This window comes from Corvus brachyrhynchos, unplaced genomic scaffold (genome assembly GCF_000691975.1).
Source record: "Corvus brachyrhynchos isolate BGI_N302 unplaced genomic scaffold, ASM69197v1 scaffold514, whole genome shotgun sequence".
Classification (NCBI taxonomy): domain Eukaryota; kingdom Metazoa; phylum Chordata; class Aves; order Passeriformes; family Corvidae; genus Corvus; species Corvus brachyrhynchos.
The window spans coordinates 143,763-157,182 of record NW_008238319.1 but is presented as its reverse complement, the minus strand read 5'-3'; the positions used below and the strand labels follow the sequence as shown (position 1 = coordinate 157,182).

The 13,420-nt window shown below is 34.6% G+C and overlaps 1 protein-coding gene across 1 annotated transcript in view; it reads right to left on the bottom strand.

The window, feature by feature from the left end:
* Positions 1 to 2,548: 2,548 nt before the first annotated feature.
* CFAP46 (cilia and flagella associated protein 46) overlaps positions 2,549 to 13,420 on the bottom strand; it is a gene marked incomplete at its 5' end in the record, with an annotated part of 72,158 nt that continues 61,286 nt past the window's right edge. The window contains 9 exons of the mRNA XM_017733886.1: positions 2,549 to 3,159; positions 3,971 to 4,054; positions 4,551 to 4,687; positions 6,531 to 6,612; positions 8,748 to 8,860; positions 10,079 to 10,181; positions 11,343 to 11,378; positions 11,468 to 11,528; positions 12,084 to 12,160. Coding sequence (XP_017589375.1) covers positions 3,023 to 3,159; positions 3,971 to 4,054; positions 4,551 to 4,687; positions 6,531 to 6,612; positions 8,748 to 8,860; positions 10,079 to 10,181; positions 11,343 to 11,378; positions 11,468 to 11,528; positions 12,084 to 12,160 — 830 coding nt within the window. The remainder of the gene's footprint in view (positions 3,160 to 3,970; positions 4,055 to 4,550; positions 4,688 to 6,530; positions 6,613 to 8,747; positions 8,861 to 10,078; positions 10,182 to 11,342; positions 11,379 to 11,467; positions 11,529 to 12,083; positions 12,161 to 13,420) is intronic.

Sequence of the window (13,420 nt, the reverse complement as noted above, 5' to 3'; positions counted from 1 at the left end):
TGTGGCGGCCCCTGGATCCTTGGCGGTGGCCAAGGCCAGTCTGGACATTGGGGCTGGGAGCAGCCTGGGACAGTGGGAGGTGTCCCTGCCATGGCAGGGGTGGAAAAAAGGTCCCTTCCAACTCGAATCATTACAGGATTCTATGATACTAGAACTTGACTTTCTGAACTTGCTACTCATATATACTTAATGAATTTCAGAAAATCTTATATTAGATCAACAGTCTTAATTCCACTTTTGTATCTGCAGCTGAAAATTTTGGTTCACTCATTTCATATTCAGGTTTTAAAGAATGAAGACCTTCTGTACAGCACCTTGTATGACTATGCTGCTATTTACTTCTCCCAATAATTTAAAGCCAAGTGCCCTCCTGGGGATCTCATATATTAAACTGCTACAAGATGAACATACCCTTCTGTGCTGCACACAGCTGATTTGTTTTGCTTTCACTGCCAGCATCTGCTGGCTCACTCTGTGGAGAGAATGCTTGATATTGTTAGTCCAGGTAACTTGCTATGACAGTACCTTACCTTGAAATGTGAGGAATATCAGAAATTTTAAGCTTTTAGTTCCTTATTTAAAACAGGTTCTGAAACAGCAATTTTTTACAGTGCTTCTTCTCAACCTTTCCTTGCTCATTCCATTCTTGTTCACTCTCGAACTGATAATCATACTAGACTCTCAAACTCCACCAGCTGAGATACTTCAGCACAAATAAGAAGTAGGTTCCTCTCACTTGCTAAATTGTCGTTGTAATTTTAAAAGAAATATAGAAGGTGTTAACTATCTATGCTCTTTTTCTTTTGAAATCATTCCAACTTCTACTATGTATCTTCTCCTGAAGAGACTCTTTACTTTTGTACAATCGTGTCACTACACATTGCTACAAAAGCATAATGGAAAAGATGACATTATTTCCAGCATCAATTCCTGAAGGAATGAACTAGATGTCTTCTTAGATCACTGAATGCATATTCACTGTCACCTGAAGTACAGTTTATCATCTACTCATGTAGTCCTACTGCTATTATGATTTTACTGACTGGTATGTACTACAGAGGGCTATCAAGAAGTTTTTCCTCATACCCAATTCATCCTTCTGGCAGAGGTTGCTGCAATGCAGTGAGAGCTAAAGGATCAAATACAAAATGGGAATATTTTTGGAGAAAAAGACTTCATTAGATTATTTCCATCAGTTCATAAACAAACCACAGTAGTAAACTAGTGAACAAGCCCATTGTACCTAGATATCAGTAATTTTTCTAATCTTTGAAATCTTTAAGTTTTTATCCTGGATTATTCTCGAAGAACAACCCTGCCACTTCTGAAGCACTGAAACTTTTCTGGAATTTGTTATTCATGAAATTTCTTACTTCAAGAAGGTAGAAGCTAACAAAAATCCATAAGGACTGTCACGTAGCAAGGTAGCCAAGGCTTCATAATTCCCATTGAATACACTTTTTTCCCAAACCTTTTATGTTACAAAAAAAGAGACAGCACTAGAAAGATGGCGTTCAAGGTAAACAATGACATTAAGAGCAGGGAAATACAGTTTCATGGCAATCAATATGTTGGAGAATTATGTGAAAATTAATGTTGCACATACTTAGAGAAATTAACAATATGTGTACATTTGCTATAGTGAACAAGAAGTGTGAACACTTGCTTCCTTCAACACAAATTGCATCTTCAAACTCAGCAATACTTTAGCTTCCCAAATACCATTCATGGGATGTAAAAAAAGCAGCCGTGTTACAGAAATACAATGAAAAGGTATCTTAAAAGACCTAAAAACTAAACAAATCAATACCAGAACTTGGAGATTCATGCCAGTATCTGGCAAAACATGGCAAGTTCAGAGACTTGATAATATTTGTTATTATCTGAATCCTTAATTTTCAGACCAGGTAACCTCAGTTACTTCTTTACTTAATTTGTAATGTATTAAAGGCCAAGATACATGCCATAAAAAATATGTATGTCCTATGTCTAACAAGTTATAAGGGGAATAAAAATCATGCATGTTATGGAACACAGTTTGACAGACCAGCTGTTGTTCACATAAGGTCATGTAATTAAATGGAGTGAAAGAGGGAAGGAAGCACAAATTTATATTCTCTTAAGTGCAGAAAGTATTTTACATACCATTATTTTGTATTGTGGTCTACATAGCCCTGTAACCCTTTACCAGGTTCTAACTGATTGTAACACATCAGGTAGCCAAGGACAGCATCTTTTCAGTACCATTTTGATGCTCTATCAGATACAAAAGAAGTGTCAAAGGAAATAGACATCACCATTTTACTGGGAAAAAAGACTCTTGAAATTATTTTAGTTGCCGTAACAACCAAACTTTATACTTCCCATAAATGCTAAATTATTTTACATCTATTTCTATTGCTATGAAGTTTTAAAGTGTGTAATTAAAAACGGATTGCTGTTAAACAGAGCATATTACAAAATCCATACACACAATAATCTTATTTGGGATTTTGAAATAATGTAATATATATTCATATGTTATTGAGGAAAAACACAGGACAATAAAGACAGCAAAAATTATTAACCATTTTATTTAACGCTAACTTGTTTTCTAATTAAACTACAACTACCTCTATATAAAAAGATCAGTTCGTTCAGAATAAGGTCACTTGGTAAATTTTTTAGCTAAGTTCCTGATGAATCATCCATGTGAAAATAAAATAGATCAAGGAAACATTTTTCCAAACAGAAGCACTGACATCGACACATTCCAATTCATGCATCAAGGCTGAAAAATACTAATCCACTTTTCTGTAAGATATGTTGGTACTTAGCAAATTTTTAAAGGATTCATCAAGTTAAAAAAACCTTACAGTACTAACTGACATTTCTGAATTACATATTCTATTTTCCTGACTCTTATTCTAATATCAAACTGTTTACATCTGAAAGAGGAATCAGCAATATGCAAATTTTCTTAATCTCACCTCTCCTTAGACCACCAGTGCAGGTATTCCTAGCATGAAAAGACTGACAAGAATTACCTCAGAATTATGTTTGGTAAACCATAGATCACACAATTAAAAAATGATGGATGAGTTGCAGGAAGATCTGAGGAAGTGCAAACAGTCTGCTCTTCTTTTCTGTCTCCAGGAGAGGTGTGAGAATCTGCTTCCACTATAAAAATGTATCAAAAACCATTGTTATTTCTGAATATGACTAAATATAAGAATGCTGTAAATGCCATAATTTAGCACACATTCTCTTTGATTAATACTTGTGGTTCTTTTACATTCTTTTAAAAATATTAACAACTGCCACTATATTGAAGAAGCATTCTTTGAAAAAAAAAAAAACCACAAAACCCCCTAGAAAACTAGGGAATATTTCTGATGTGAATTCTTTCTCTCTTCAATTCTATGACAGTGCAAGTTATAAATAAAATTTATTTTATTAAACCTTATTTTACAAGGTAAGTCCTGTACACTGAAAAATGGCAGTACAATTTTATAGACAGTCTATTAGAAGCTGTTTTACTCAAAAATTCTTCCCTGCTCTCCAACAAGATGCCAGATACTTCTTATATCTAGTACGCCCTTTAAAATGCAGACTGTCTAGAATCATTGCAGATCCTACTGATCTCTTTGCAGTCTACAATCCTGTTCCATTTATATTGTTCATGTTGTGCTCCGGATATACCTTGTTAGTAACATTACTTTATTTGTTCAGTGGAAAACAAATTTTAGCTTTTGGTCAGCTATGTCAAAGTCTCCCCAGAATTTTATTTGTAAAAAATATAGCTACTCCAATTATGATATTGTATCAGTGGTCTTTTGACTCAATTCTTTTAAGAAGTTTCAGAGAAAATTGTAATAGCTCATCTGGAAGGTTTCACTTATACCCATGAACCACCGTATTGATCTACCTATCTAAAGGTTCTAGTTAGTGTTTACAGCCAGTCTTTCATAGTAAGCCTTTTAATTCTTACTTTTAATGGAATCCCTTTTCCTGTGACTTCTACTTTGAAGAATATGAACTGTCTGCCCAGCCGTTTTACCAAAGTTCAGCAAATCTGGAAAGAAATGTTAGTTTCTGTGAGTTTTTAATGAAAGTTTTGAAAAACAAGAAAATATCAACCATACAGCCTGGTGCTTTCACATTTAAAACTTAATGAAAAGGAAGATTGAAGTGATGTATCTGTGCAGATGTAAGTTAAATCCAGGGGCTTTTTTTCCCATAGTTTATGTAACTACAGATGGCTGTGTCCTAGGGCACTGCTTCTCACCGTATAAATCCTATTCTTACCATAAACATCCTTATATAGTACCATAAACAAACACTCCACTAAAACTGTTTAAATAGGTTACTGTTCTGTATGAAAGATCAACCTGTCAACCACCTGGTGGCTCCTGCAGGCAGTTCACCACCTATGGAAACTCCAGGCAAAATTTGGTAAGGAGCAAAGAAAGAAGAGACAGGAGACAGGCAGGTACACACACTCCATGAGCACACCCACACAAATGTCTGACGCAATATACATACAAACTAAGACAAAGACAAACACTTACTCTCAAACAAGACCTCCAGCCTTTCTGCATTCTCCTGCAAGTTTGTGTACCACTGGGTGGCAATTACAGAACCAACACCTGTAAGGCTTAGAAGCATTGCTGTCTCTGTTGGTCTCTCTAAAGCAATATGTAGACCACTAAGGAAGATCAGAATTATGAGATCAATAAAAGAAAAATGTACATAAGATATAAAAAACATAACCAAATATACAATGCTCTTTAATAGAAGGAGAAAGAATGCCAACTGCATTTTCTTGTTTGCTGAGCATCAAGTGGTTTTTTTATGTTTATACAGCACTTTGAATTTAATACAATGAATTCAGGTAACTTTATCTCTACATTTTTTCATGATGCAATTTTACTATGGGGATTACTCTCTGTCATATTACTGTAGTTCTGGACATCTCTGGAAACATGAAATGAGTAACATTCTAACTTTTACAAAACACTGCAGAAAATATTGCAAATCAGGTGTGAAAAGACATGTTTAGACATATAATATTGCAGGTAACTTGTTCTTTGTCATAAATTTGGTGTTGATTTGGAGGCTTAAAAGCAAATCACTTGTAATGTGGCATTTGAGTTTTTACCGCTGAATATTTCAGTAAGTATCTTTGGTATTATTGTCTCAGTCATAAAATGGGAGGGATACTCTAAGGTTGAAACTGCAGTAAATAAAAGGTTGCATTTTGATTTTATTCAGATCTGCTTTTCATAGTAACTTTATAAAAAGATTATAAAGTTTTCTGTAATCTTTTGGGGAAATGCTGTCTGATTGTCTATGGAGTTTATGTGACTCATTTTTAAATTGTTATTCTAAATTTTCAGGAAGCTTTTGGAATTAAACAAGTAAGACTTATTGATAAATTCACCAAACTATTAAACTGAGACTTCAAAATTTTTGAGTTTGAAAAACTAGTTTAAGAAACTGTGTTTTAGTTTACTTTAGGAAATGGCTGTTTGGGATCAAAAAGGATATAAAAAAATATCAGGAGATTGTTTATACACTCAGACATCTGTATACTTACATACGTAGATGTGTGTATAACCTATCTTACACACAATTGGATTTAACTTACGCATCATTGCACTAATTAAACAGTATTTTTAGATAATTTTTTTTCTATTTCTTCTTCACGGAATGAATAACTAGAAAAGTCAAAAGATGCTCATGTCCCCAGGATGTGCTTTGCTCACTTGCTGCCCAGGCACACTGTTGGCTCAGCCTCAAGTGCCTTTCTGCAGGGCTGCTCTCCAGCCACCCCTCTCCAAGTTTATACTTGTGTCTGGCATTACTCTGTCACCAGTGAAGAGTCTGTCATTTTTTTCTTGTTAAATTTCATGTCACTGTTGATTGCCCAGTGTTCCAATCTATCTACATTCCTGTGCAAGGCATCTCATCCCTCAAGAGAATGATCAGGTTATCTGAAAATTCAGCATGGACTAAATAATTAACGAGTAAAATTAGGACACTGTGGCATCTATCAGGAATTCATATGGACATGCAACAAAAGAATGTAAATCCTACCAGCTGTCCACTTAAAAGCAAAGAAAATACTGAGATGCTTTTAAAGATAAAAAAGCTGCAATTAATTATATTAAAAATTCTAAACAGGTTATTTAACATGCCATAATAATTCATTTAAATAAAAATCTGTCAGAGTGTTTAAAACTTTTCCATGTATGAATCCTCAGAGGTACTCTTAGCAGTTTATCTGTTAAAGGAAAATTTTATAAATTCAGTTAGAACATTTTGAGAATCTTGATCTCAGACTTGTGAGGTACCTGTAATGCAGCAAGGTTTCTGCATCATATTTTCTTATCACTTCCACGTAAGAGAGCTTTCATCCTATTTAGTAGTCCTATGAAGAAGCCCTTCTACTTGCAGAAGTAAAGGAGAATATTCAAAACTCAAAATTTTAACTTTGTTTTGAAATAATGTGCCTTATTGTGGACTTTACTGAAATTGACTTTACCTACCTTTTGTGGATATCAGAGTTTGTAATTCTTTGGAAACTTTGCTGTGTCCGTACCAGATCCAGAAGAATCACCAAACGGCATTCTGGAAAAAAATACAGCAATGGTATTTGCATGAATAATAACACCCAGCATAATAATTAAAGTAAATCAGGCATTTTGTAAGTTAATTACTTTCTTGAACATAGTCTAAACCACTAGTATAAAATCTACATATTTCAGCCACAATTGTCAAGTATTATGTAAATGTACACGCATAGAAGTCATTGTAGTGTTATTTAATGTAATTTTGCTACACTTTCCCATAGTGTTTTGCAGGGGTTTTTTACTATGCCACATTAGTGTAATAGGTAATGAAGTCTACATACCATCTTATTACAGCCAATGACCTAGATGACCCAGCTCTGTAGTTATGAACTCTTGGAAGAGTTTATGGGATGCTGGTATTGAAATTTTTTATACCACAGTTCCTCTCCAAAAATCACAACAAGTTACATCCCTAACATGCCTTATTTTCCTTAAAGGTCTCCAGTGAAATAACTCAGAATACTCTCAGAATTAAAAGGTTTTGCCTACTGTTTGGTTTGCTGCAGCTTCAATCTGTTAATTATTCTCCTAACCCAAGCATATGAGAGGCAAATTTGTAATACTTTTCTGCCTGGAAAGTCTTCAACACACTTAAAACTTTTATCATGTCTCCTCTCAATATGTCAATTTTTCCTCCGAAAGCATGTTTTAAATCCATATAAACATACCAATGCACATACATATTTATTAATAAAACTAAGCACACAAGCTGTGGTACATCCTTCTGACCACTCCTAATATTCTCCAGAAATAACTTACTCTATATGGTCAATATTCTTCTCCAGTTGAGACCTTTGCAATACTACATAGAGTGGAAAATTATTTCATACAGCTTGCACATGACCCTCCTGTATAGTTACCCCTATACAGACCTCGGGGGTTTTTTAACACTAGCAAGGGTACGTTGTTTAATTTGTGATCCATCTCTTGACTCTGCTCTGTAACTCTGCTCCTTAAACAGTCACACCTTAACTTATTAATGATTAACTGATTATTTTCCCTTAAGTATAATATCTCCCACTAGACTTTCCCAAATCACCCCTGCACAAAGGTTAATTTATATCACGATCTCGCATTTCAGGATTTGCTAAACCACTGCATTCTCTTTGTCAGCCTGGTCTCATGCTCAGATTTAGCAATGATATATATTTCATCATGTAAATGACCAAACTGAATACTTAATAATATCTGATCTAGGTTAGAGCTTTCAGTAATCTCAGACAGAATTAATCCAGGCTTATTTTAAGAGTAGGACAAAGGGCAAGGTTTAACAACTTTCCAAAAGTTGCCAGACCTGTAAGTATCTGGTCTATGGATATCTGAAACATCATCTTCAGACATGACCCATGTATATAGAAGACATATTTTCTTATTTCTTGTAATATTTACATATAGATATTTAAATCACTTTTAAAACCAAAGCGTCATGAAGAAGCTTCCTGTTGCTCTACAGGGCTTCACAATCTGATGTGTACTCTCCTCCTCAGTTTCACATGTCAACACAATACAGCTACCCTGACAAATTCAGCACAACTCCAAAGTCAAGTTTCTTCCAGATGTGCAAGGAAAACAGGAGGAGAAAGGAAGATCGCGAATCTGAAAAACCAGTCCTGAATCTAAGCCTTATGCTACAACAGAAAGACTAAATAGTTGTGAAAAAACAGAGAAAAAATACCTTCTCAGAGTCTACAAATGCTCTGTAATACTAGAGTAATCCTTCAGCATTAACCTAGCCTTGATGGACAATTCTTGTTTGCCTCAGCAGAGACTTCCAAATTTTGAAGTGGTACTGCAGAGGTTGTTCTTACCACTAAAAAATATTTTGCAACCAAATACTTCTAAAGAAAAAGAGAAGGTTTACTGAGAAAACCATTGGATGATGACTTAATTTTTGAAACCTAAGAAATTCCATCATATTGAAGTGAAGAAAGACTAAGCTTATCTGTGAGGCTTAACAAGAAAGCTGTGCAACAGAACAAAACCTACATAATACAGAGGTTTTCTGACTAAAAACCCTGGATCTAGAAAAAGCCCTTAATTGCCAACATCAATACTGCGATAAAGATACAGTAGGACAGATCTAGGAATAAAAGTTAGTGTAATTAAAAATATTTCTCAATTTGCTTATCTTACTTGGGATGTTCATAGCAACCAACCAATTAAGCAATACATGAGACATGAATCTCTCCATCCCATAGAACAGAAATGCACTACAGTTTGTCAGCAGCTGCTCCCATTCAGCTTGGCTGAAAGGAAGGAAGAAGAAAGAAAGGAAGTTACTTTCATGTTACTGTTTTACAAGAATACTTTTCAGAAATTATCCATAGCAAACACTTCAGTGCTATTTACTCCAGAAATGATTGTAGTAAAGTCAGCATGCAAAGCAAGGAGACAAACACGACTGCAGAATTCTGTGAAAAGTGTAATACCTCATATGGATTATTAATACTGTAGCCTTGTATTAAAATGATTACTGAGTAACATCTGATAGTGAGCAATAGTGTATTTCAGATAAATAGAGGCATAGCGTATTTTTAGATAAATACCAACCTCTCCATCAAAAAAACAACAAAAAAAAAATCATTGCTGTATGTATTGTACAGCTTTAAAATAAGGTCTTTCTCTAACATTCAAAGGGAGCAGTTGTGTATATACCCACCAGGACATGAGCAATTGGTTTTTGAAAAGAGATGTGGATAATCAGACTATCTGGCAGCAAAAACTGCAATTTGATAATAACAATGTTTGCAATTGTTATGAAAAAATATTAGAGTACCTACTCAGTGGTATTAGCTAAGTAGAGAAAATTCCAAAGGACTGATTGCTAAACTAGCAGTTAGGAAGGAATGTCGAGCAATGGTCATGTCGACTCCTAGGGCTTGTCACTGTCTGACCTCTTGAAATCCCTTTTATTCCTCTATGGCTATGATCTTAAAAGTAAAGTATTTCTATAAAAAACAAAGCGTGTTTATGAGTAGACTCCATAAAATGGTATTAGCTTCATGATCATGTTTGAAATTGGAAACTGTGTGATGTACCTTCACTAGTCTGCCTCTGAAATCTGTCCTCCCATTTATGGTTGACTGAAGGTGCCTGAAGATGCTATGTTTTTAACACTTGAATTTAAAAACAAATATGAGCAAAGCCAGAAATTACACTTATGCTCACATATGTGTATTCATCAAAGACCGCACCAGAAGACTTTCTATCAAAATTAGATTATTTACATACACAGCAACTCTGACAAAACCAACCTGGCTAAATCACGTTGTGGCACTTTATTTCAGATCCCTCGATTATTCTGTCTACAAACATAGATCTGTGTTTCATACAACAATGGTTTGCTATGTGTTTATCAGCTCAGCAAAATGTGACCCTATTATATGACCAAAGTCTCTGACAATAGGCACAATTTTAAACAAGAAACATGGATAAAACAAGAAAGAAGACAGAATATTACATACCTTGGAACACACATATTTCCAACGACGCCTTCCCACTGCAGTGTAAATAGGTCACGGTATTTTTCTAGTATTTCTTTTATTTTTTGGGAAGGACTTGAACCTTCTGTAACAACAGAATTTCATCAGTATGGATGTAACATACTACAAGCTACATTGGGCAATCTCAATTTCAATAATTTTAAAATGACACTATCAAATTTAGGGGATTTTAGGTCATCATTAGATTTGATGTTTTTTGAAACTTAAGTCTGGCTTTTAAAATTGAAGCAATTGTGACAGAGTAAAACTGGGATGCCCATTTGAAAGGCGTATTTTATAATGAACAAGGATTATTTGGTAGACAGGTAAAAGACACAAAGAAAAAGTTTTAGATACCCTGAAAAAAGGATAAAGAATTGAAAACCAGTACTGCTCATACGGTTCTGTTCCAGAGGCTCAGAGAGGACTAAAGTAGGTGGATAAACTAACTGAGTTTCCAGAGTCCTGATTTCAGAAAACAAGACTCCAAGCCCACCTCTTCTCTCCAAGGACATTGCACAATTAATGATAAACAATTTTCTCCTTTTGACTACATTTTCTCACAGTATAAGTTAAAAGATACATTCTAGAGTCAGATATTGAGCACATAAAGTGTTTTATATTCATCTGCTGTGAAGAAGAACTGCAAACGCATGGAGACATACTCTGTTATGCTACTGATTGTTCTGTAGCTCCTTTTGCATTGTGTTTAAACTTAATAACTATTTCAAGGCTTGAAAGGAGCCAATAAGACAGATAGAGAGAGACTATTTACAAGAGCATGTAGTGACAGAACAAGGGAGAATGGCTTCACACTGAAACCTAGTTGGTTTAGGTTAGATATCGGGAAGAAATTCTTCCCTGTGAGGGTGGTGAAGCCCTGGCACAGGTTGCCCAGAGAAGCTGTGGCTACCCCATCCCTGGAAGAATTCAAGGCCATGTTAAATGAGGCTTGGAGCAACCTGGTTCAGTGGAAGATGTCCCTGCCTGTGGCAGGGGGTGGAATGAGATGAGCTTATAGCTCCCTTCCAACCCAAACCAGTCTGTCTTCCTGTGATTGAACTAAAAACCTCCATTTAACTGTTATACTGTTTCACTGATGCACCATTTACAGGTGATAAGCTGTGCTGTTCCGATGAAAAGGAACACTTTTGCCAACATCTTGATGTCATGACTTCATTTTTTGGTACAAAAATTTCTAAATTCCATGGGTAGATGGTGAATAAAATATTATTTAATATATTACCTGCTTCTCTTCCTTCATTATAGGGGTCCACAATATCTGATGAACAGTTAATCACAAACAATGATATTTAAACAACAAAAGAAGGAAATTTAGCTGATACACTTAGCTAATAGGTGAAAGGATACATTTAAAATTACGTGCATCAACAGGCAAGCAATTAGAGGGTAGATCACGATTAACCAGTGCCTACAATTAAAAAGAATACATAATCTCTTACGTGTTAAAGTTTCAACCAAATGCTAACAGTATTGCATTCTTTGTGTCAAATAAATAAGGGAAAGACACATCAAACAACTAACAAAGTTTTGAAAGTGGGTTTAAAAGCATCGTGATACTCAACTGTCAATGGAAATTAATAAACTATTCTGCATTAGCTACAATGTATATACAAATATTACACATATATACACACGTGTTTGCACATAGATATATATGCAAATATAAACATAGATTTATAAAAACATGTATATACTATATAAAATACAATATATTGTTGAAGAAATTATTTTCAGTAACTTTAAGCAATTTCCTTCACGGGTTATTAAATATGTCCCACTTACAAAGTGTGATTTTTCCAAGAAAAACTCCTTGCAAAATCAACAGGAAGCGAGATTCTTTTGGACTTATGTGACATTTATTTCACTTCAGAATTCTAGCACACATATTGCTTTCCATGCAACCCACTTTCACACTTTTTTATGCAAGTTCTCTGGTTATTTATAAAAAATGTGGAAAGTTCACCATTTGGACATTCTTTTTCTCATGAGCTTTTGTATTTGTTTCTTTAGACACTTCAACAGTTTTTTTAAATTGAGTTTCTGTGAAAATGAAAAGAAAAAAATTTTTTAATATATACGCAGTTTTAGCAAATAAATGTCCTTGAAGGACTGCATATATTTAATACGACGCATGTAGTAGTAGTAGTAGAAGTAGTAGTAGTAATAACAACAACAACAGATTGAAATAGAAAAATAAAAATCCATTTCAAAGCACAGCAAGGCAAGGACATTACCCAAACCTTCTTGCCTAAAAATAAAGGCTTTAAAGGGGAAAACAAGGAGGAGATGTGATCCGTTAGATATGAAAATGCTTCATTTCACTGCCAATTTTGGATGGAGTTGAACATCAATGCACTTTCTAAGTCATTTACCATATCTACTAACTGTTGATGTTAAAGTAATAACTGAAGTTTCTCTGGGACACACAGTGATCCATAGGAAAAAGGAAGTTTCACATTTGAATTGGAACTTTTATTTCTTTAAAGGAATTTTAAAAAGCAGAGAAAACTGTCCTATGTTTCTCACTGTATATATGATTATCACCCAGAGTACATGTCTCAGCCAGCTATCACTGAGTGCCCTGAAAGGTCATGGAAGCTTGAGATACACATTAATATCATACTGCTCATGTTTCCTCATTCAGTGGCCACTGTCATCATTGCAAGAACACTTTTCAACTATGCTTCCTCTCATTTATCCACTTCTAAAATTATGCAACCATAAGAAGTTCCACTCTGAAAAATGGAAAAACATAAATAGAAAAATCCCTACATGTTCTGAAACTTGTATTTCTGAAAGACCTGTTTACATACATACTGTTGTATGTAAACTGAAAATATGCTAATCTCAGATTATGTACAATTCTTTCCCTTTATAAAGAAGGTGTGAAATGGAAAAACAGAACAGGTTATATGGGAGGCTAAATATTACTATTGTTAGATACTATATTACAGATATGGACACAATACAAGAACCTCTCTGGAACAGCATGCTTTCATGGTACAGAGTGTGATTTTCTTCGGTCTATTTTTTGTCTTGGACCAACTGGTTTTAATAATTTTATGTGTTTTTTTCTACGTATGAGAAAAATGCAGCTTCAGATTTTTAACTTCATAAATAGAAGGTATCTTTGATGCATACAAAAAATGGCTTTGTGCCTGGATTTATTACTCACTTCTAGATCTAAGAAATGAGTTTTAAGATGCCATAAGGACAAGTTTACCAACTGTCCAACTACCTTACTTAACTTCATTTTGCTGAAGAGTTTATGTAGGGTATAAGAGTCTGGAGGAGGGAAAG